This window comes from Halichoeres trimaculatus, unplaced genomic scaffold, assembly GCF_033239565.1.
Source record: "Halichoeres trimaculatus isolate MK-OKI-2021-1 unplaced genomic scaffold, fHalTri1.1 fHalTri1_scaffold_1, whole genome shotgun sequence".
Classification (NCBI taxonomy): domain Eukaryota; kingdom Metazoa; phylum Chordata; class Actinopteri; order Labriformes; family Labridae; genus Halichoeres; species Halichoeres trimaculatus.
The window spans coordinates 19,780,581-19,803,270 of NW_027437179.1; the positions used below are offsets into that span (position 1 = coordinate 19,780,581).

Genomic DNA, 22,690 nt, shown 5'->3' on the forward strand with positions numbered 1-22,690 from the left:
GTCTTTAAAAACATTCAGAGTTGGTTATGAATTGGATTTTGCAGCCAGCGTCAGAATGTGGGACAAATAGACCTCTTCTTCCGGGCCAATTCACTATTGAGGGTGTCTTTGTATATCTGCTGGCTTTAAGGCATTAGATATTTCTCAAACAATTAGCATCTACTAAGTGATGAAATATTGTTGACCTCCAGTAAAGCTGCAGTGATTGTGTTTATGCCTCTGTTGTCTCTGGTGGATTCAGATGGAGCAGGAGATCTCCAGGTTCCAGCGTAAAATGACTGACCTGGAGTCAGTTCTCCACCAGAAGGATGTGGAGCTGAAGGCATCTGAGACTCAGAGGAGTATTCTCGAGCAAGACCTCGCCACCTACATTACAGAATGCAGTGTGAGTCATAATAAACAACCGGCAGTCCGTGTTATTTTAAAGAATGGCTTAAAATATAAAAATCTGTTTTTCTCGGTTGGTCTACCTATGTTCCACTTCTTCCCAAGCCTTAATAAAAAAAGGTATTGATTTGACTGAACAGCAGCCTTGATTTTATGTCTTTGTAGAGCCTAAAGCGGAGCTTGGAAGAGGCACGTGTGGAGGTCTCCAGAGAGGATGACAAGGCCATGCAGCTGCTGCACGATATCCGTGAACAGAGCAACAAGCTGCAGGAAATAAAAGAGCAAGTATGTAAATTATCTCATTCCCGCAGTCCTCTGTCTTCTTCTCCACATCATGATAATGATATAGTGCATCCAGAGTTTTTTTAGAAACACTTCAAGGTATTTATACTTAAAGTTAAAGCAGAAAATGCCCATCCTTTATTGCATTTTTAAAGCCTGTTTGAAGAAAGACTTTTCGAGTGTCGTCTTCTGACTACTGGAGCTGATAAAGGTGGAGCTTAAGCCACAGGCAGATTTCCTCTGCTCAGTGTCCCTGTTACATAGGCAGGGCTTCCCCTATGAGGACTCCCTCGTCCTCGGCTCACATTAAGGTCATCTCTGCAGATGGCATTCCTGCCAAGTACAAACAGGAGAAGACTTTGATCATTGCTCAGGAAATGTTCCCCCCTCCTTTCTAGGGGAATGATACACACCATGCAGAGTTTTCTTTCAAACCCTTATGATATCTTGGATTAAAGTTTTACTTTTAGATATTTAAAACAAGAAAAATAAACAGCTCTATCTTTGTAAAATGACAGATTGATGAATCCGCTATCATTAATGTATTTTTCATTACTGGCTTGACAGTTATTTGTCCTTTCACTTGACACTTCAAAATCTTGGAGCAAAGTTGCAACTACAGCTCTATGTTTTAAATTCTTGAGTTCACTTTTTGAGATAAATGTTCATTACTGCAGTGCACTGCAGCTCCTATAGATCAGAGCACAATGAAACCCAGTCAGCAGATCTGTGAAGTATATCTTTGTCTGTAAAGCATTGGCAGCAAATGTTGCCTGTGTTAAGGGCTCCGTTCCACTGTTCAGGCTGTGCCTCACAAAACCCCTGCTGCTGTTGTTTCTTTTCAAAACAAACACATAAAACTCCACTGGAGGTTTCCAGTCCAAGTTGTTTTTCTCTTCTTTAAAAAAGGAGAAGAAAAACAACAGATCTTGGCTGAACTGAAGCTTGAACAGAATTAGTTTGATCACATGCATCCTCAGGCTTGTTCAAAAATATTAATGACTTTAATGTCATGATGCAAAGGGTAACTTTTATTTACTGTATAACAGGGGTGGCCAACCTGTGGCTGGTGAGCCGCATGTGGCCCTTTGCCTTTCGGTGTGCGGCTCTTTGATCCACTCATAAAACTGATATATTGTTGCCAACTTTGGGATCAGTATTTATCAATACTTTGGTGATGAGATTGATACTTGAGTTTCAGTTTCTTTTCTCGATGTGTGCTCCTCCCAGTTGCTTATGTGTAGATAGATAGATAGATAGATAGATAGATAGATAGATAGATAGATAGATAGATAGGTAGATAGATAGATAGGTAGATAGATAGATAGATAGATAGATAGATAGATAGATAGATAGATAGATAGATAGATAGATAGATAGATAGATAGATTGATCGATCAATGGAATGCTGTCTCTTCTGCAATAAAAACAGAAATTTGTCTTCGCCATAGCTCCAAGTACAAATTTTAACACACTTACAAACAGTAAATCTCACTTTGAAAATTGGAAATGTATTGATTTTCATTTTATGTCATTTCATTTATGTGTAAGAGGAAGTGCGTTTGCAAGACCACGTTTTTTTGTGGCTCTTTGTAGTACCACAGTAATTTTTGTGGCTCTTGGTCTATAATTGGTTGGCCACCCCTGCTGTAAAACTTTGTGCTGAGAATAGACAAAGTGATAAATAAAGTGTTTCAACTGTGAGAAAACTTGATCTAACATTTTTATACGGCATCCCCCCACACTGATGTTCACTGTGTGCCTGTAATGGTTTCAGGAGTACCATGCCCAACTGGAAGAGATGCAGGTGACCATCAGGCAGCTAGAGGAGGACTTGTCAGCTGCTCGCCGCCGAAGTGACCTCTACGAATCTGAGCTCAGAGACTCTAGACAAACAAGTGAGGAACTCAAGAGGAAGGCTGTGGAGTACCAACAGAGAATCCAGAAGGTACATTTATTTTCACAAGAGACACAAACTGGTTATTTAAACTAAATATGCTGAAAAACACACTGAAGAGACACTTTACATGACATGACGAGGCTGCTGCTCCTACTCTTTTGTGTATACAAACACCAGATTGTGGGTGGATTGAGCCTTATTGATGAGTGTCTAATTTATGTCAATTCTTTTCAGGCTAAAGAGCAGGGAAAAGCTGAAGTGGAGGAACTTCTCTCCAAATTAGAGAAGGTAACAAGTCAGATCCATCAAACAGATCTACAAGCTCCTGAGTGTTTTGAATCAAGTTTCCCATGTAAACATGAACTGATTTTTTCTTCTACAGACCAATTCTGAGCAGCAGGTGAAAATCCAGGAGCTGCAAGACAAACTAACCAAGGTAGATATAGAGTTATCTTTGTTACCATCAACACATTGAGAAAAATCTGAAGATATTTAGGCAGTATATTTTCCTTTGGGTCAAATACTTTTTTTTACAAGTATTTCAGTTTTTTTCTGCATCTTGAAGTAGTTCTCAGTTGAATTTAGAATAGCATTTTTTGTGATTGACCTTTTTGGTACGAATTGCTCAGCATGTCAAGGGGACTGTCCTGGGATCCACTAACAGCCTTTGACCTCTTGGTCCCCCACAGGCAGTGAAAGCAAGCACAGAAGCCACTGAGCTGCTGCAGAATGTACGGCAGGCCAAAGAGCGACTGGAACGGGACTTGGAGCGCCTGCGGGGCAAAACAGACTCTAGTGACACTTTAAAACGTCGCCTAAGGGAGACAGAGGTACCTGAGTAAACTTGCAATAACACATTATGCAAATGTGCTAAATAATAATGGTTTATTGGATAAACAGTGTTTTTGAACACAAGGTAATCTTTGCTTTACAGTTTGCTTTAAGTGATGTTTTTTGCTGTGTAAGCAGGAGGGCAGGAAGACACTGGAGAACCAGGTAAAAAGGCTGGAGATGGTTGAGCGGCGGGAGAATAAGCTGAAAGATGACATTCAGACCAAATCCCAGCAGATCCAGCAGATGGCTGAAAAGATCCTGGTGAGAGAGCTGCAGATAAGGCCAGCTAATACTCTGACCCACTCTACCCCTAATTTCTCCCCCCTTTCCTGCCCCTCCCACTCACCCAGCTATCTACCAGTACAGCTTCATCATTTATTGTGGAGCACACATGCGTGCAATTCTTCTTGAAACTAGCACATGGTTCTTACTCTTCCTGTTTCTTTACGAACACTGATTTGCTAGTGTCACCATGAACAGGCAACGCAAAAGTCGACTTTTGGATTTCCAGCTTTTTACTGCAAGTTTTTTTCTCTCTCTTTGTTTTGTTTTTTGAATATGTTGCGCTGTTAATAATAGTTTCTGCTGTGTTTCAGACCAAACAGTTCTAACAGAAGTGTCATTAATGCGATTTGTGATGCGATATATCACACTTTGTCTTTAATTTTACCTGCCTGCAGGAACTTGAGGAGAACCTGAGGGATGCCCAGTCAACTGCCCAACGGATGGAAACTCAACTCACTCAAAAGGAGAGACTTTTTGAAGACAAGATCAAGGTGGGCCTGTCTCCCACATACTGTGTCCATCCAAGAACTTTGACTTTAAATCATATTCCATTCTTTTTTTTAAGGTTTATTTATCAGACGACACAATTTGTTTGCATTGATAGATTTAGCATGTCGTTTGCACTTTAGTCTGTTCAGTCCTGTCATTTTAAATCAGTGTATTTTGTGTCATGAAGTCAGAGCTGTCACATATTTTGCTGCAAACTTCAACACCAAACTGATAACTGCCTCCACACCAGGTTTAAACTACACCAATATTTAGTATCTTCTTTTAAGAACTGCTTCAGTCATACAATAAAGAATGGATTTCCTAATTGTAATCATGTTGAACAAATACTAATGGGTGTAATATTCACATGATTTGTTGACAAAGGTTCTGGAGGCCCAGATGAAGACTGACTTGGCTGACAAGGAGAGCCTGGAGGCCAGAAGAGCCCAGCAGGAAGAGGAGTCAAGGGAGAACTGCAAACTCATCAGTGAACAGAAAGCAGTAAGAAACAAAGCAGTTTACTCCCTTCTTGGGGCCTGATGTACATTTGTTGAAAAGTTTTGCATTAAACCTCTACCTGAACCGTGGTGTGTTTTATAGAGTCCCACAATAGGGGACATAGAAGATAAATCTTGATGTTTCTTATACTCCTCAGATACTGTATAGGTTTTATGTCATTAGTATACTAAGTCTCACTGTGTTATAGCTGTTTGATACCTTTTTCATTACCCTCTGAATTTGATAACTAGACTCCTTGAATGTTTTTCCTCTTTACACAGTAGTTTGTTAAAATGATTCGGATGTACTGAAACGTACCTTTGGATTAAGTTGCCGTATGCTTCATGTCGCACTAAAAAGCTCGGGCTCGGCTCTAAATCGGTTAATGCGGTAGAATTGAGGCAGTTAAGAAGCTTTTAGAGGCAGTCATCTGACATTGACAGTAGAAGATTCAGGCAACACCTTAATGGACTCTAATAGGATTTCTCTGCAGTACAAAATTCTATTTCCTCTAAAAAATGTTTTGCTGAATTATGTGTACTCCATGGCTACCAGCAGGATTTGGCTATCAATCAAAGGTGAAGATATCCTTGTATTTGAGCATGTTTTTCAGGGATATTTCTCAAAAGTGAGTGTGTCTCTTTCCTCCTACAGACCATTAATGCTATGGATTCAAAGATGAAGAACCTTGAGCAGCGCATCGCTGAGCTGTCAGAGGCTAACAAGCTGGCCGCTAACAGCAGCATCTACACCCAGAAGAATATGTGAGTTAACTAGACCTTCTGCCCACATTGCTTTCTGAGTTGGCCCCCACCCACACTTACTCTGTCTCTTCCAGCTTCCAATAGCTTAGAGGCTCATTAGTGTGACGTTACATTTTCCTGCACCATGGTTGATTAGTCTTCCTCGTGAATAAACTATTTATCTTAGCTTAGGCTTAAAAAAATATTTCTTTAGCAACTGAATTAGAAGACAGTGTGAAAACAATCGCACTGATGAACTTATAAAGGATTATTACCTGAATTTGTGGCTTGTAACTTCTTGCTTGTCTTTTTTTTACCACTCTTATAGCAGTAGTTCAGCAGTAAACTTCCACAACTAGTACTGAACATGGTGGCGCTTTAAGTTGCTTTGGAGCTACATATTTCCCTGAAATGAGAAATAATATTTTTAGAGAGGAAATATCAGACTTTCTAGTTTATCAACTGTCCTCAGACATATCTAGAAATTAATGCATGTTGCTCATTTATTGCTCGGTGTTTAAATCTGCTGGAGCCATCTAAAATCAAACAACCATCCATACACACTCATACCTTTGGACAGTTCCACTTCGTCTTTCAGTTGATAATATACCCATGTTTTGTACACAGTGTGTGTCTGATGCCTCCAGATGGCCAAATAAATCACAGGGTTAAGTAAGGAATACGTGACTTCAAAACTCCAAAGTTGCCAAAGGATATTTTGACAGTTTTGAGTTATCGGTGATGTAAATGACACTGGGTTTTACAAGGTTTTTTTTTTGTTTTTTGTTTTTTTTGCTGGAGGGAAGAAGTCAAGGCTCAACTGCTTGCTTAGTCTGACTGACTGGCATCTGAAAAATATCAGTTTTTGAGCAGGCAATGTAAAAGACATCTGTGTGTATATTTTTGTCAGGAAAGCCCAGGAGGAGATGATATCAGAGCTTCGACAGCAAAAGTTCTATTTGGAGTCTCAGGCGGGAAAGCTGGAGGCCCAAAATGCCAAACTGGAGGAGCACCTGGAGAAGATGAGTCAGCAGGAGCAGACCAAGAGGACCCGTCTGCTGGAGCTGGAGAGTAGGCTGCGAGAGGTGAGGCAACGGGAAGCAGATACTCAGCTCAATTCACTTTAACTATCACACAGTGTAGCTTGGCTTTATTACTATCCACAAAAGGGATTAAAGCAGCTGATCAGCGAATAAGCTCAGATCCTTTTTAGATTAACAGCTAATTAAATACTGTAGGTCTTAAATGGCTTCTCTACAAAATCACCTCAAGACTTTTACAAAGCTGTTTCCTGAGCCGTCATTTGTTATCTGTATAAAAATGTTTGTTTATTTGCCTTTAGCATGTAGAGACTTTAACCTTATGAAAAAAATGCATGTCATTGAGGTCAAAGCCCCCGATGATGTGAAGTGTCCTTAGATGGATCCCATCTGTCTATCTGCTGTGGTCTGCAATCTGAGCTCCCTTTGATTTAATGAAGCCAAACGTTCATACATTAATTAAAAGTCAAGAGGAAAAGGGCTTATTTTTTTGCAGATTTCAGCTGTACACTTACTTCTAAATATTTGATAATGCATTAGAGTTCAGAGTTTTAAAAGTACATAATGTTTCTTCATCCTCTGATAAAAGCATCACAAAATCCATTAGGCACCTCTAAACTGAACCCGTTCTTAAAAAAAAAAAGTAAGTTATGATGTTATCAGAACCACAACGCAACCTTCTTCCTGCCAGAGAGCTACCCCCCTCCCAGCTGTGCTGTGTGCAAGTGTTAGCATGAGGCGGCCTGCTGGCTGGATGTCATATCTCTACCTCCACATATGCATCCCCACCGAGATGTGATACACAGATTGGCACTAATTGCTGGCCTTGCTGTACCCTCACATACAAACACACACTTTCCTCCCCCACATAAAAATATGTTCTCTGAGAATAAATCCACTATAAACTCTCTCATATCTCAATGTTACTCTGTTTCTGGACTCATTATAAGCACTAAGAAGTGTGCATGTACACTTTTAAGGAATCTGGAAAAGGTTTTAAAATATTTAATTTATTGTCTTCTTCATATAAATCAGAGTTAAGATCCAATTAGCAGAGCCTGTGCTTTTTCTATCTTTACTGTCCAATTTTTGCTCCTAGTATTTGCATTCCTATGACTACAAGTTTGGCTCATGTCTTCTGACACCCTCTAATTATTCCCCCCTTGGGCATCCTTCCTCTTGCCCATTAAGCTTGTGGTTTCTTAGTTAGTTTGGATTCTTTTGCAGCTTTGCTGTTCTGGTCCTTAATTTACAGCAATTTTCATGGTAAAATGTCCCATACATACTTATAAAAGTAACCTTTTCAAATTAATATCAGAAATGTTTGCAAAACAGACAAATGTAGGTCAAGCAACCCTCTATGTTTATTTTAACCAGTGTTTCCATTCTCTCCTAAATTCTGAATCACCCTGATGTCCTAAACGCCCACCATCTGTTACTCTGAGTAGATTTAAAAAGAGCTGAATATTAAATGCAAACACAATCTGTTTCAGGTCTGATTTTCTCTGTGATATACACAGAGCAGTAGTCCTTATCCTGTCCTTTTCCTTTGCAGATGGGCCTAGAACATGAAGAGGAGAAGCTGGAGATCAAGAGACAGGTGTCAGAGTTGACCCTCTCCCTACAGGAGCGAGAGTCCCAGATTAGCAGCCTCCAGGCTGCTCGTCTCGCCCTGGAGAGCCAGCTGCAGCAAGCAAAGACTGAGCTGGAGGAGACCACTGCTGAGGCTGAGGAGGAGATCACCGCCCTGAGGGTGAGACAAACAAATACAAATAGTCACTCAGAAACACAGGTGCATGTTTACATTTCGTAAAGCTATATTCAGACAGAGGCAATCTGTACTATCCACATTGTAGTGAGGGGAGTTTGTTGCACTCTGATTTTAATAATGCTGCAGGCTACACTCTGTTTTTTATCTTTTCATGTCGTAGTTGTAGTAGATGTCGTTGTGGTTTTGCTCTTCATTTGCTCTTGTTTCTCACAGAATCACAGAGACGAGATTCAGCGCAAGTTTGATGCCTTGAGAGACAGCTGCTCAGTAAGTGCTGCCAAAGCTTTTTGTTTCTGCTGTCAGCAGCAGAAGAAAAAAAATCAAAGGAAGACTTTTGAATTGATGTTGTTTCATGTTAATCTGATAGTTTTTATTCTAACATAGCATTGTAGGAAACTAGATCATGAGCAAAGATCAGCTGCACAGCACATTTTACAACTACACGTTGAGTTGATATATTAATGCACAATGCTCATCTAATCACACTTTAAACTTTTAAATAAAACACTTAATGGGTTATTTTTGTTTGTTTGTTTTGGGGGTTTGAGCTTCACCATTTGTACACATGACTAATTGGACTTTTCAAACTTTGAATTACTGAATAAATATCTATCAAGTGCCATATGCTAGGCTAACACCTCCCTCTCCCTGTTGGTGTTGCCTCAGGTGATCACTGACCTGGAGGAGCAGCTCACACAGCTGAGCCAGGAGAACGCGGAGTTGAACCGCCAGAACTTCTACCTGTCCAAACAGCTCGATGAAGCATCTGATGAGAGGGAGGACCAGCTGCAGCTCAGCCAGGAGGTGGACAGGCTGAGGAGGGAGGTGGCTGATCGTGAGATGCACCTGAACAACCAGAAACAGGTAACAAACACACATACATTCATTTTCCAGAGTTCTGCATGTTAAACAGGCCACATGTTTTGTTCATACTAATTTATCACAATGTTCAGGCATCATATCATTTTAGAGTTAAAGTCTTTATAATACTAATTAGAGAGACAAAAACCATGTGTGAGTTTTGTAAGATGTTCTTTTTTTTCTCTCTCCAAGAACATTGAGACACTAAAGACAACATGCAGCATGCTGGAGGAGCAGGTGGTGGAACTGGAGTCCCTAAATGATGAGCTACTGGAGAAGGAGAGGCAGTGGGAGGCTTGGAGAGGCGCCCTGGAGGATGAAAAAAGCCAAGCTGAGAGACGCACCAGAGACCTGCAGAGAATATTGGACAATGAGAAGCAGAACAGGTAACAGACAAGCATGAACAACGGAAATGGCAAACACTGCAGGGTTTCCTCCAGAATTTTTTGAAACCGTGGGGGAGCCCCCCCCCCCCCCCCCCCCCCCCCACACACACACACACACACACACACACACACACGCCCTGAAAGAAAATAAATAAGAAAATAAAGAAAGAAAATAAATAAATAAAAAACCTAGAAACTTTCAACTTTTATAAATTATTTATTCAACCCAAAAAATAATTAAGCCTTGTCTAATGACAAAGTTTGCAGCCATGCTGAGATCTATCTTTTCATTAAAATCGACTTTAAATTTATTAGACAGGCTGATGCACATACTACATGTGTATACTAACACCACACACTGGAATATAATAGTTAAACATCAAAGTTACTCATAGTTTTTAAAGTAGAGTGAAGTTAAAGAAGATAAATGGTGATAATCTGTAATAATGCGCACTCTGGCCACCCCTACGTATGCCACTGCCGTCATTGGTGGAAACAGGGAAGTCTGGACACGGCCCTGCACAAAGGCACATAGTACTATTGGTACCAGTGGTATGAAAGCTGACAGGCTTTTAGGTTTGTTCAACAAGTCCTCTGTTGATTTTTAAGAATGAAGGGAAAGATAAACAAACTGTAACTTATGCCCCGGAGACAGCAGAAAGGTGACTCCTGTAGCAACATGTTCGCCTGTGGGAGCACCAGTAGGGTTTCACGATCAGCTGTTGCATAATATGTGGCACTGGATTCACAGAGCCAATCATCATTACAGTCTTCACAGACTGATCAGGGTGAAGTTTAAAGTAAATATAAACAACAAAAAGTGACAGGGGGAACTTCTGCTCATGCTGACTTTATATAGGGATATAAATACTGCAATGAAGCGCAGAAAACAAAAGTTTACTCTGCGACTCACAGGATATTTATGATGTGACATGCATCATTACAGCATATAAAGCATACAGCTAGATGACAATACGTATCTGTAAACTCTGTTTAGTGATCAAAGTAAGCACGGATTCTTGGTGGTGCGCCACAGTCATTTACATGTAGCGGAAACTCTGTACTGTGTCAGAATACATCAAATTGACCATCAATATTTCATTTGTACTTAAACGTGTATGTTTTATGAGACCTTTTGTCTATCTGGTTATAGGCTGCGTGCAGACCAGCGCAGCACTGAGTCCCGCCAAGCGGTGGAACTGGCAGTCAAAGAGCACAAAGCTGAGATACTGGCCTTACAGCAAGCCTTGAAGGAGCAGAGACTAAAGGCTGAAAGTCTGTCTGACACTGTGAGTTACTAAACAAGTAATGGTGTAGTGATTTCTCCGTTTATAAATGTAGCTCATCTGTGTAGAAGCAAATATTTGTTTTAAATACTGAGAGAATTCATAATGCTTGTGTGTAATTACAAATGCCCTAACATGGCCGTACAGCTCAATGATCTGGAGAAGAAGCATGCCATGCTGGAGATGAACGCCCGCAGCTTACAGCAGAAACTGGAGACAGAGAGAGAGCTGAAACAGAGGCTGATGGAGGAGGTAAAGAATGAAATACAAAGTCCAACTGCAAGTTGTCTGATTGTCATCATTTCAAAGACCTCATTGAAATCTCTGTTTGCTGTTCTCTCAAAAGCAAGGAAAGCTGCAGCAACAGATGGACCTCCAGAAGAGCCACATTTTCCGTCTGACCCAAGGTCTGCAGGACGCCCTTGATCAGACCGACATGCTCAAGACTGAGCGGACAGATCTGGAGTACCAGCTGGAGAACATACAGGTGCTCAATGCGGATCTTTTGCAGATAAAACTAGTATTCTCTTGGAAAGGAAAGTACCAGTGAGATATTAAAACAGTTCAACTGATGTTGACAAGTAACACAGTGTCCCATGGGAAACACAAGGATAGAGGAATGCCGCTGTCCTCAAAGGGAATTCTTTGAATTTTTTTTCCTTCTCTGATAGTTTTTTTTCCTTCCTGAAGGCTGTGTACTCCCATGAGAAGGTAAAGATGGAGGGTACTATCTCTCAGCAGACCAAACTCATTGACTTTCTTCAGGCCAAAATGGACCAGCCCACCAAAAAGAAAAAGGTCTGGAAAGTGTCATAGCAACACAAAGTCCATTAAGACTGAAATAAGCTTGAATCTAAAAAAATATTTATCACGTTTCTCTTTTTGTAGCAGGGTATATTTGGGCGTCGCAGAGAGGATGTAGGCACAACAACAAATGGGGCACTGGCTCCACAAACCCAGCCTGCTGTTCCCATGCAGTACGGTGACATGAAACTGGCTCTGGAGAAGGAACGTTCAAGGTGTGCCGAGCTGGAAGAGGCCCTGCAGAAGATGAGGATAGAGCTTCGATCTCTCAGAGAAGAAGGTGGGTTCTGGTTTTAGTAAGGGTCTGGCTTTATATCCTGTAGCCTTCTTTAGCAACAAAGGATCACAGGACGCAAGTCTGGATTTTCATCTTTACACAAAGAAAGGATAAATCTATTATTAAACCAGAGTTTAAACCTAAATTTTTGATTATTCTTGATAAAGAGCCAGAGAGGTGTGAGGAAACTCTAGTAATTATCTTTCTTTAAAACTCTAACACCATAAAGCTAGAGCTGCCATCTGAGATAGGAAATAACAAGCTAAGTCAGCTTAGGAAGCCCTGCACCATGCCTCCTTTCCTTCTCTTCCCAGACGTCTTTGTCATTGTTGCCATGGTAGCATTTTGCTCAATTACCGAAACCAGCCAGGTCCTATGAGATTCATTTCAGAATCTATCAGTTTTTTGGTCATGGAGCCAGATATTTCCTGCTTAATAGCAGCACTGATCTAATATTAGGTTGTTTTATTTGTTTGATACAGCAGCTCATTTTAAGGCCCAGGAACATGTGGCCCCTTCAACACCGGCTCAGGCTCGACATCAAATCCTCATGTCAGCCATCGTCAAATCCCCTGAACATCAACCTAACCCCAGCTGCTTGCTGAATCCCTCCACCCGCTGCAAGGAGACCTCCACCCCTGAAGGTGAGTCACACACATACAAATGAAATAACCCACTGGGGAACTCAGAGCTTCAGCCTGATTTGAACCAAGAGTTCTTGTTTTGAGGCTTCAAAATTTCTCCGACATGAGTGTTCACCCTTATATCGTCAGTGTCAACACGAATAGACTGTGTTCACTTTTGTCTGCGTGGTGTGTTTATATGTGTTGTTTTTTCTATGGCCTGTCTACTGCAGCAGGATTATGAGGTTAGAAAGCATTGGATAATTTCGCTCTGCACATCTTAAAACAAAAAAATCCAAACAGACATCAACAGCATTATAAAACACACTGTTTCAGGTTGTGTTCACTGTGAATTTATCCGACTAACATTGTAATCCTGCTATGGCCTGTATCACAAGGTAGTGATATAGTGGATTAGGAAGGTTACATTAGTTTTAATCCAGGTTTTCCTGTGCTTATCTGTTGAGCTGAAACATGATATATAACAGGTAGCAGACTCAATGGATTAAACCAGATTTGGAAAAACAGTTCATTTTGAATATGAATAAGTTGTGTTTGGAAAATATTATAATGTATCCAGTCAGATTCCCCCAGACAAAAAGTCGTCACAGGAAAATAAAAACACCGGCTGTTTAACCACAGCAGTGCTTTTCTGTCCTGGTTTTCACTTCAGTTCAGCTTGCTTTGTGATTCAGGCCTCCTACTGTCTGTGTGCCCCTTGTTTCATGTAGCTGTTGTTAGACTGCTCTCTCCTTTCTGTCTCTTTCCTCTTGCTCCTCACAGAAAAGAGGAGGGTCACCTTTGAAAGTAAGTTAGCAGTCATCACAAAGTGTATGTGAACATGCATGAGCTCATTTACATGCATGTACTGCTGTAAATACTCATGCTCATTACATACTGTGAATCTGTCCTGTTGTCTTGTTGTACTCTGAAAGGTCATGTTAGGATGTTCCTGGGACCACTGTTTAGAGTGAATATGGGTGGAATGGTGGCTTTTCACACATTTATATATATCTCATGGTCAGTGGCATGCATAATCTGATTCTCACTGACAGTATACTAGACTCATGCATTGCCGTATAATTGGATCCAAAAATAATCCACGTGTTACTCAAATTGCCCCATGCTGCTTAAAACGTGGATCTAATGGACTTGTGGCTGACTTCTGAAGTGATTTAATCCACTGTTATGTTGACCTATTTCTTTCTATTAACCATTTCTCTTGTCCACTTCTTCCCTTTTTGCACTGCAGAGTTTGGTCGTCGTGTCAAGGAGAGAATGCATCACAACATCCCTCATCGCTTCACTGTAGGCCTGAATATGAGAGCTGCCAAGTGTGCCGTTTGCCTGGACACTGTGCATTTTGGACGACAGGCTGCCACTTGTCTAGGTTTGTAGGCTGTACTCTGGCTGGGAGCACTAAATGTGAAGACATTTCAAAGGACACATTTATTGGCCAGCCTTGACAAAAATACTAAAATTAGTCCTCGTCGAGCAGCCAGCACATTAGTCTCCCTCATATGGTGGAATCAGATTTGCCTTGTTTTGGCTGCTATGATAATTCTCACTGTCTGGAAAAGAAAAATCATCTCCATTATTAAAGATTTACTATATAAGCACAAAATAAACCAGCACTGGCAATGTTTTTTTTACCTCATTGTCTTTCTTTTGCAGAGTGCCACACTTTGTGTCACCCTAAATGCTCACCATGTCTCCCTGCCACCTGTGGTCTGCCCGCTGAGTATGCCACTCACTTCTCAGAAGCTCTCTGCAGGGAAAAAGCAAACTCTCCTGCACTGCAGGTCAAAGAGGCCAGTGGGCATGTTCGCTTGGAGGGATGGATGAAGCAACCAAGGTAACCTCTGACCTCTGACTCCCTGTGACCAAACTGATCATACAAAACATGATTTTCAGCTCTGATGGTACTACAAACATGTGTTTGCTCTCACAGGAACGGAAAGCGTGGTCAGCAGGGCTGGGAGAGGAAATATGTAGTGCTAGATGGAACCAAAGTATCCATCTATGATTCTGAACCCAGGGAAGGTGGGAGTTTTACAAACAACACCTGTTACTCTTTGATTAGACTTTTTTTTTTTCATTGTATGTCATAAATGCAGCAGTTCACTGAGACAGCTTTGATGTTTTCCTCCAGACTGTTTAAAAGCTGAGGATGAGTTTGAGCTCTGTCTGCCTGATGGAGAGGTGACCGTTCACGGAGCTGTTGGAGCCTCTGAGCTCATCAACACCGCTAAGTCAGGTACTGGATCAATACCACCTAATCCTGCTACAGTCAGCCTATTGTCTAGCTTTGACAGAATTATCCTCTCTGCAAGTTTTAAATTGGGCCCACATACCCCATCAACACTTTGGATCTCAAAATACAGCAAAATGTTGACTCTTCTGCTCAGCTGTGAAATGAAGCTGTAATTCCCCTGTCCTTGTGCCTGTCCACAGACATCCCGTATGTGTTAAAGCTGGAGTCGCATCCCCACACCACCTGCTGGCCAGGCCAGTCCCTCTACTTCATGGCTCCCAGCTTTCCTGACAAGCAGCGCTGGGTGGCTGTACTGGAGTCTGTGGTGGCCGGCAGCCGAGGCTCCAGAGACAAAGTGGATGCTGATGCTGTAAGTACTGTTTGTTATTTGGCATTATATTGTTCTGCCTGTGTCAGGTTTGATTATGTGAGAAAGAGATATTGTATATCTGAAGTGTAAGGCCAGTGTCTACTCACAGGCAAAAACACTTGCTATGCACATTTCAAATAGTAGCATTATCCAAGGGTGGCTGTACTGTTTGGTGTGTAAATAAACCAGAATATATTGAATGCCTCCATTAAACATCAGCCAGTGCTTTCACTTCTTTTTCTCTCCTTCCCTCTTCTTCCTCTCTCTCTGCATGTTCTCGTCATATATGTCTCGTATCTGTGTTGTCATCATCCTTGTTGATGTGACTTTACTGTGTGCGTTTGTATCTCCATTCAACTTGGTGGTGTGGATCATGTTATAGGCAGGTGTTTCTAAAAGACAGAAGAACCTTTCCCCTCTGGTTCAGGTACAGTAAGTAGCTGCATGAATGCTTGGCCTTCAGTCGACCGGCCGACTGAGCATGCAGTGGCTGTACACGTCTAGGCTAACAACACTGGTGTAATGTGGTTCAGTGCAGGTCAACACAGTCACAGGCTCAGATGCTGGAAATATCTCATGGAAGTCATTTCCATGAAATATCAGTGATCAAACAGGCACACCATTTCAAGCAAACACTGATAACTTAAGCATAGGTAGTGCATGGGTGTGGTTAGGCACTGCTGTGCACTTCTGCCCTCTTGTCATATGCTATCTCTTGCATGCTTCTGCAAAAGCCATGCACTGCTGCAGCCCTCTTTCCTGGAACATTACAGACACGTGCCCAGGGCCCTCTAAAAGTTTGAGTTTAACTTCATTCTGCAGGCTTCTGCCATTAGTGGGTTTTTATGTGTTTATTTCTTTTTTACAAGCAGGTTCCTTAAATCCCATATTTTGAGATTAAAAAATAATCCTCTGAAAATTGTGTTGTATTTTCTCATTACTGCAGCTTAGCACTCAATGAGTGTTACCCCTGCCAAGTTAGTTTTAAAACTTGCATTAAAATTTTAAAACTGGACCTTTGTAGCGTCAAAACAGTCAACAACCCAGTTGAACATTACAGCCACGAGCACAAAACAGATTAAAAACTTCAAAAATGTGTCTGGTATTAGGGTTGTCTGTGCTCCTCTTTTCTTGGAAGTGTTATTTAACAAGCTCCAATTCTTCCCAGACCTGTGGGATGGGGTTGATTTCTTAGAGTCACTTATAGTCTCCTGACATCGGTATCAGCCCAACTGCAGCTTTTCCTAAAAGGCAAGTGTGACCAACTGGCATAGTCATGGATACCTGATATCACAGTTAAGGAAGTGTTAGAGGTATTAAAAACAGGAATGGAATGGTGTGCCAATCATTTCAACTCAATATTTAATAATAAAAAAAGTGCAAAGACAATTTATCTTTTTCAGTGTAAAAGTAAACTAAAAGGAAATAATGAACTTCCTGAGTAAATGTGAATTTAGCTGTTACAGTATGTGTTGTAAAATGTTGATATCATGACAAGAGAAGAAAAAACTAACAAGCTAATAATAGTTTTTGTTGTTGTTGTTGTTGTTGGTGGTGGTGGTGGTATTAGTTGGTATTAGTTGTTTCCTATTTCTGCTCCATTTTGGTTGTGGCCAGAGTTGCAGTATTTTGTGATGATATGTATTATTATTTGCAAACACGTAACTCAGCAAATCAACTGAATATAAATTCATAAAAGACGTTGTAACTGAAGATATTTTTGTTTTGGAAATATACTGTTGATGAATATTTTTTGGACTGGGGCATGATTACCATTGTGTTGCATCACTTCTCCTTTTAAAAACACTGCCAATGTTTGGGAAATGATGAGAAAACTTTTTAGAGTTTTGGAAGTAAAATGTTTTGTTCTTGTCTGAAACATGATGTCAGCTGGCTTGGTTTGGGGTCAAAGTTCAGGGTCTTTGCTTTGTTTTTCTGTTTTATGAAGCAACAAAAGTTTTCAGCGGGTGATAATGTTGTAACTGTCAGCAGGCCACTCAAAAACCAAGAGTTTTCTTCTCAGGAGACAAACTGTTGTAATATATGAAACATGTCAGGTCTATCCTGAAGCATTGGCTAAATGGCAGCTCATGTTGCACAGGAATATATTTGTTGTTGGTATTGGTTAGCATTACTGATGTTTTCTCTGATTTGAAGGCTACTCATGCTGTATGTATGGACAGTCTGACCTGCACTTGCAGTGAAGGACTGTGTTCACAGGCTAATGTAGTGCCCGTCAGGAATAGAGATTTGAAATTCTGTAGCCTACAGAATGAAATCCCAACATTTGTTATAATATTACACTGAGAAACAGGTAATCTGTTGTTAATCAATGTAATTAGTTCAAAGATGTTCCTTCAGGGTATTTTTTAAGCATTATACAACCCTGGCAGTGTTTTGTCGTCCCTGTCCCAACTGTTTTAACAATTTTGCTTACCTTGAATTCAAAATTAATGTTTTTTAACAAACTAACTTTTTTAGTTTCAAAATTAAATATGATGTCTTTGCACTTTTTCAATTAAAATGGGCTTTGAATTAACAAACCATTAAAATTCTGTTTTTGATCACATTTTACAGTGTTAAAACTTCCTTGAAAGTGAGGTTATGAATGGTTTCTTGCTTCGAACAGTTGCTGCAGCTGGAACTACAATAATGCCAGCACATTATTACATCTAAGTTTTATTTCACAGCCTGTAATGGGGTGACCTAAATTACGAGTTAAAGAAATTGTAGGGACATTCTGTAGGTGTCTCCTTGATATTTGAGAAATACCTCTGGCATTGATACTCCTACTCCCTGAAACGTAAACTGTTTCACAGTGTAGCACATATAATTGCCAATTAAACTGCAGAGTGCGCAGCATCAGTTAGTACGTCCATCAGTTCATTAGTGCTGATTATATGCAGTTAACTCCAAGACAGTTCCTGCATTCAACCACATTTTCAGTGTTTGGTCTCTTTTCCACTATTACTGCTGTTTCTATGCTAAGATTATTCCAGTGACAGGGAACAGGGAACGATGACAGCTCTAGAGACATTGACTGAGTTGCGTCAACAGCACTTAGTATTGGACATTGTAAAGTACTCGTGAAAATCTCAGTCTTATATTGTATTGGTGAAAGTTTGTATTTGTGTTTGAGCTGGTTACAGATAGCTGTCGCCCATCAAGGGGAAGTCTTATTTTGTTGTAAAGCAACTGATTTGAGAAACCTCCTGCCTAACCTGCCTCCTTCTTTGTCCTGTGTCTTCTCTCTCTGCTTCTTGTCTAACAGAAACTTTTGGGTAATTCTCTGCTGAAGCTGGAGGGTGATGATCGTCTGGACATCAACTGCACTCTCCCTCTCACAGACCAGGTACAAAATCAGAAACCTGCACCTTCAACAGTTACATGAACAGGTTTCTTATATTCATTTATTTTCCATGTTATTTTTTCCCCCAGATCGTGTTGGTCGGCTCTGAGGAGGGTCTGTATGCTCTCAACGTCATAAAGAACTCTTTGACCCACATCCCAGGCCTCACCTCTGTTTTCCAGATCCAGATCTTGAAGGACCTGGATAAGCTGCTGATGATTACTGGTTAGTGAGACAGTATGTCTCTAAGATTCACAATTTGATGTATTGGTTTTGAATAGGGATGCACGATATATCGGTATGAATATTGGTATCAGACTATGTATAAAAGTGGGCAGATATTTACTCATTAGCTTCCGGCCATTTTCAGAGCATTTGTAACGATCTTTCAAGACCCAAATAATATTGTTTTCTATGACTATGTAAAAATCAAAACTACCTAAGAAGAGTGGACCCTCTTCTTACATGTCTCTCTTCCTGTTTTTGATCCAAAAAGCAGACAAAACATACTTTTTTGATTGTATTCATCTCAGGCGCTCCATCCTTTGATCCTCTCCATGATCGTCTTTTCTCACGATCGCGCCACTCTTTCTCTCTGAACTTCCTCGACTCATCATCTCAGATTTTTTTTCAACCAATATTGAGATCCGTAAATATCGGTTATCAGCCATAACAGCAATATTAATATCGGTATCGGCCGAAATTTTCATATTGGTGTATACCTAGCTATGATTCAGACATAAAACCACTAAAGATAAAGGTAAAGATTATCCAGATGAATAAGAAAATACTTGTGTGTTTGATTTTGTTTGCTGTGTCCTTCAGGAGAGGACAGGGCCTTGTGTTTGGTAGAGATCAAGAAGATCAAACAGTCTTTGTCGCAGTCCCATCTCCCTGCTCCACCTGACCTCAACCCCTTCATCTTTGAGGCAGTCAAAGGATGCCACCTATTTTCCTCAGGGAAGGTGTGTTATGCTTTTGTTACTTAAACAGTGAGAAGACTTAGAGTTAATGAGCTGAGTGTAAAACCAATAGCAAAGCGGTGTGCTGTCTGATTGCAGATATTTACTGCTGTCCTGATTGCAGTCTTGTTCTTCTTTACAGATAGACAATGGCATCTGTATCTGTGCTGCTATGCCTAACAAGATAACAATTCTGCGACACAATGAAAGCCTGAACAAGTTCTGCATCAGAAAGGTGGGTATAGCCTTAAAGATGGACCCATAGAAGATAGTGTCATGAAGAGGAGTGTTTTGTTGCAAAGAAGATCTCCAGTCAGGGACAAGACGGGAAAATAGTGTAACTTTTTTTGTATTCTCAGGAGATAGAGACATCAGAGCCCTGCAGCTGTATCCACTTCACTGGCTACAGCATCATCATTGGCACCAACAAGTTTTATGAGATTGAGATGAAGCAGTATGTGCTGGAAGGTAGGTCGACCACCTCTGCGATCTGCTGATGGTAGGCACGAGTACACGAATCTGTAAAATACTTTTTAAAATAATTCATGCTGTCTGCCAGATGGTGCTCTGAGAAAGTTTACACATTCCTGCTTCTGTCGCTGTGAAGTTTCAACATTCACACCTGAACGGGCACACTGATGCTTATTTGATTTCTCTTCACAGAGTTTCTGGATAAAAACGACGTGACTCTAGCTTCAGCTGTCTTCGCTGCGTCCTCCCACAGCTTCCCCATATCAATCATCCAAGTCACCACAGCACCGCAGAAAGAGGAATACCTGCTCTGTTTCCATGGTAAAACTGATTATTTTCTGCACGTGTGGGCATAAATGTACAGTATCTTGAGTCTGCTGTTAGGTGCACCAACACATGCACCAGTAGAGGAGCTACTTTGATGATGGGGACAGGGCACATTTATATTCTGATGGTGGATCTTCGTATCGTGTTTTTTGTTTTCTGTTACATTTCTTTGTTAACATTTTTGTTGCAGAGTTTGGTGTTTTTGTGGATGCATATGGCCGCAGGAGTCGAAGTGATGACATCAAATGGAGCCGCCTGCCTCTTTCATTTGGTAAGCATTAATCTATCAGCGCTCTTTTTTTTGTTATTAAGTGAGCAGTGTATGATTACTGAATCAATTTAACTTCTGCTCTTTCAGCCTACAGAGAGCCTTACCTATTTGTGACCTACTTCAACTCGCTGGATGTTATTGAAATCCAGGGACATGCTGCTCTGGGGTAAGAATCACTTTCCCTTTGGTTTGATTTTACTCCGATAAATTATTTCCTCATTAAACTTTATCATCATGCTGCATATCTTTACAGGGTGACTTTCATTTGACAGCATCTAGATTATAAATTCAGCCCACAGAACCAATTTCCAGTGTCTGGGTTTAATAACTATGTCTTTATACAGGCCTCACTCATACGCACACCTGGATATCCCCAACCCACGCTACCTTGGCCCAGCCATCTCCTCAGGGGCCATCTATCTTGCCTCTTCCTACCAGAACAAACTGCGAGTCATTTGCTGCAAAGGAAATCTGGTCCAGAGCCAGGAAGGAGACCTGCAGCGGAACGGCTCTGGACGAAGGTAGGAGCAAACACCAACATGCACAATTACCCTTAACTTGCACTCAAAACAACGTCTGCTTTGGGTGTTACAACTGGGTTTGCACTTTTATTTTTTTTATGGCACTGCACAACTTTAACAGTGGCACAATTTCATGATTACAAGATAAAAAGTCATTATACACAAACAAACTTCATAAACGAACTTTGGTCACAACATCATCATGACTTGGTGATCCTTTCTGAACGTTTCAGCTGTCTCAATTAAAAAGTGAGATTCTATGAGAAAAATTGTGCCACTAGCAATCAGTGTCTCATTGGCTTTTTTTCATATAAACCTTCAGAGCTTTTGTTACTGACACTGATCTAACATTTGTATCACTGGTTAAAGGTGAAAAGATTACCTTTTGAGCATTATTACACAGTTCACTGCTGATTGGTCTTCCTTTTAATGCTGAGACCAAAATTTAGCATTTGGAACTCTCTGCTTTCTTACATTCACTGGTGTTTTCAAAGGGTCAGTGGGATTTGCAGGCACTGCTGGGCTCAGGTCAGAATTCACAGGTGAAGGTGAAAAGACTCTAAAGGCTTTTATTTTTGAACTAATCAGGAAAGTAACACCTTCATTTTGCTCTTTACAGGAGGAAGAGTTCGTTTTTTATCTGTAACAGATCCTGAAAGTGTTTCTGAAATTAAAATTTTATCATTTTTAAACACCTCGTGTTAAATGTAGAAAGGAAATCATCGAATAAAGATTAACTTTCTTCTTTATGCTGGAATTGTCTCTTTTATTCTATATTTCCAAAGCCTTCAAACTCTGAATGCTCTTCTGAAGCTCTTCTTTCTCAAAAACTCAAACTAAGTTGATTGATGAAGCATCTTCTAAACCTGATTAGGCTACAGAGTATAAAATCAGCATGACAACATCTGTCAGCTGACCTGGCAGTGCCAAGCAAAGTCCACATCCCGATTTCAAAACCAGATTTCCCACTTAATGTTGCCTCCTGCCCATGTTTGTTCCTCGGCTCCTTCTTGACAGCCCCAACAAGCGTGGGCCTCCCTCGTACAACGAGCACATCTCCAAACGGCTGGCAGCCAATCCCATGGACCCTGGCACACCCCACCGCTACCGAGAAGCTCGTACGGAGTTTCGACGGGACAAGTCCCCGAGCCGTCCTCTGGAGAGAGAGAAATCTCCTGGCAGGATGCTGGAGAGCCGGATAGTGGGGTCACCAGGGAGAGCCATGGCTGACCCACGATTAGAGCGCTCCCCAGGGAGGACTATGGCTGACCCTCGTATGGACCGCTCTCCTGGCAGGATGATGGAGTTTCACAGGGAGAGGTCCCCTGGACGATATGAAGAGCGGCAAAGACTCCATACTGGCTCCGGTCGCACGCCCATTAACCCTGTAAACAAGGTTCAACAATAACTTGAGTTTAACTTTTCATTTCTAATCCCACATAGTTGTTTTTTTTTTTTTTTGCAGTTAATGCATTTTCTGCCTACAGAACTACAGTCATGGAAATAATACTTAGATGACAGCTTCAGGTATTTGGTGGATTGCTTCAAAATTTGCAACAGATCTTCGGGCAGAATTTTCACTGCCTGGCCAAAAAAAGGTCACACACTCTAGCATTTCGTTGGACCGTCTTTAGCTTTGATTATGGCACACATTCACTGTAGCATTGTTTCAATAAGTTTCTGCAATGTCACAAGATTT

The 22,690-nt window shown here is 41.0% G+C and overlaps 1 protein-coding gene across 5 annotated transcripts in view; it reads left to right on the forward strand.

The window, feature by feature from the left end:
* The window catches only part of cita (citron rho-interacting serine/threonine kinase a), a 40,733-nt gene that overhangs the window by 15,077 nt on the left and 2,966 nt on the right, over positions 1 to 22,690 (forward strand). The window contains exons 12-49 of one of the 5 annotated variants that reach the window (XM_074666697.1): positions 242 to 385; positions 553 to 672; positions 2,447 to 2,617; positions 2,804 to 2,857; positions 2,952 to 3,005; positions 3,259 to 3,399; positions 3,539 to 3,664; positions 4,084 to 4,179; positions 4,562 to 4,678; positions 5,330 to 5,439; positions 6,329 to 6,503; positions 8,014 to 8,211; positions 8,443 to 8,496; positions 8,896 to 9,093; positions 9,283 to 9,476; positions 10,630 to 10,765; positions 10,910 to 11,014; positions 11,109 to 11,249; positions 11,453 to 11,560; positions 11,651 to 11,846; positions 12,326 to 12,487; positions 13,250 to 13,273; positions 13,719 to 13,856; positions 14,141 to 14,321; positions 14,418 to 14,509; positions 14,619 to 14,723; positions 14,921 to 15,090; positions 15,473 to 15,517; positions 18,362 to 18,442; positions 18,529 to 18,664; positions 19,265 to 19,404; positions 19,544 to 19,636; positions 19,761 to 19,869; positions 20,065 to 20,193; positions 20,390 to 20,470; positions 20,558 to 20,636; positions 20,815 to 20,991; positions 22,009 to 22,387. In XM_074666697.1, coding sequence (XP_074522798.1) covers positions 242 to 385; positions 553 to 672; positions 2,447 to 2,617; positions 2,804 to 2,857; positions 2,952 to 3,005; positions 3,259 to 3,399; positions 3,539 to 3,664; positions 4,084 to 4,179; positions 4,562 to 4,678; positions 5,330 to 5,439; positions 6,329 to 6,503; positions 8,014 to 8,211; positions 8,443 to 8,496; positions 8,896 to 9,093; positions 9,283 to 9,476; positions 10,630 to 10,765; positions 10,910 to 11,014; positions 11,109 to 11,249; positions 11,453 to 11,560; positions 11,651 to 11,846; positions 12,326 to 12,487; positions 13,250 to 13,273; positions 13,719 to 13,856; positions 14,141 to 14,321; positions 14,418 to 14,509; positions 14,619 to 14,723; positions 14,921 to 15,090; positions 15,473 to 15,517; positions 18,362 to 18,442; positions 18,529 to 18,664; positions 19,265 to 19,404; positions 19,544 to 19,636; positions 19,761 to 19,869; positions 20,065 to 20,193; positions 20,390 to 20,470; positions 20,558 to 20,636; positions 20,815 to 20,991; positions 22,009 to 22,387 — 4,959 coding nt within the window. Of the gene's footprint in view, positions 1 to 241; positions 386 to 552; positions 673 to 2,446; positions 2,618 to 2,803; positions 2,858 to 2,951; positions 3,006 to 3,258; positions 3,400 to 3,535; positions 3,665 to 4,083; positions 4,180 to 4,561; positions 4,679 to 5,329; positions 5,440 to 6,328; positions 6,504 to 8,013; positions 8,212 to 8,442; positions 8,497 to 8,895; positions 9,094 to 9,282; positions 9,477 to 10,629; positions 10,766 to 10,909; positions 11,015 to 11,108; positions 11,250 to 11,452; positions 11,561 to 11,650; positions 11,847 to 12,325; positions 12,488 to 13,249; positions 13,274 to 13,718; positions 13,857 to 14,140; positions 14,322 to 14,417; positions 14,510 to 14,618; positions 14,724 to 14,920; positions 15,091 to 15,472; positions 15,518 to 18,361; positions 18,443 to 18,528; positions 18,665 to 19,264; positions 19,405 to 19,543; positions 19,637 to 19,760; positions 19,870 to 20,064; positions 20,194 to 20,389; positions 20,471 to 20,557; positions 20,637 to 20,814; positions 20,992 to 22,008; positions 22,388 to 22,690 lie in introns of all 5 variants that reach the window. The other 4 variants (XM_074666706.1, XM_074666713.1, XM_074666722.1 and 1 more) reach the window with 4 other exon arrangements.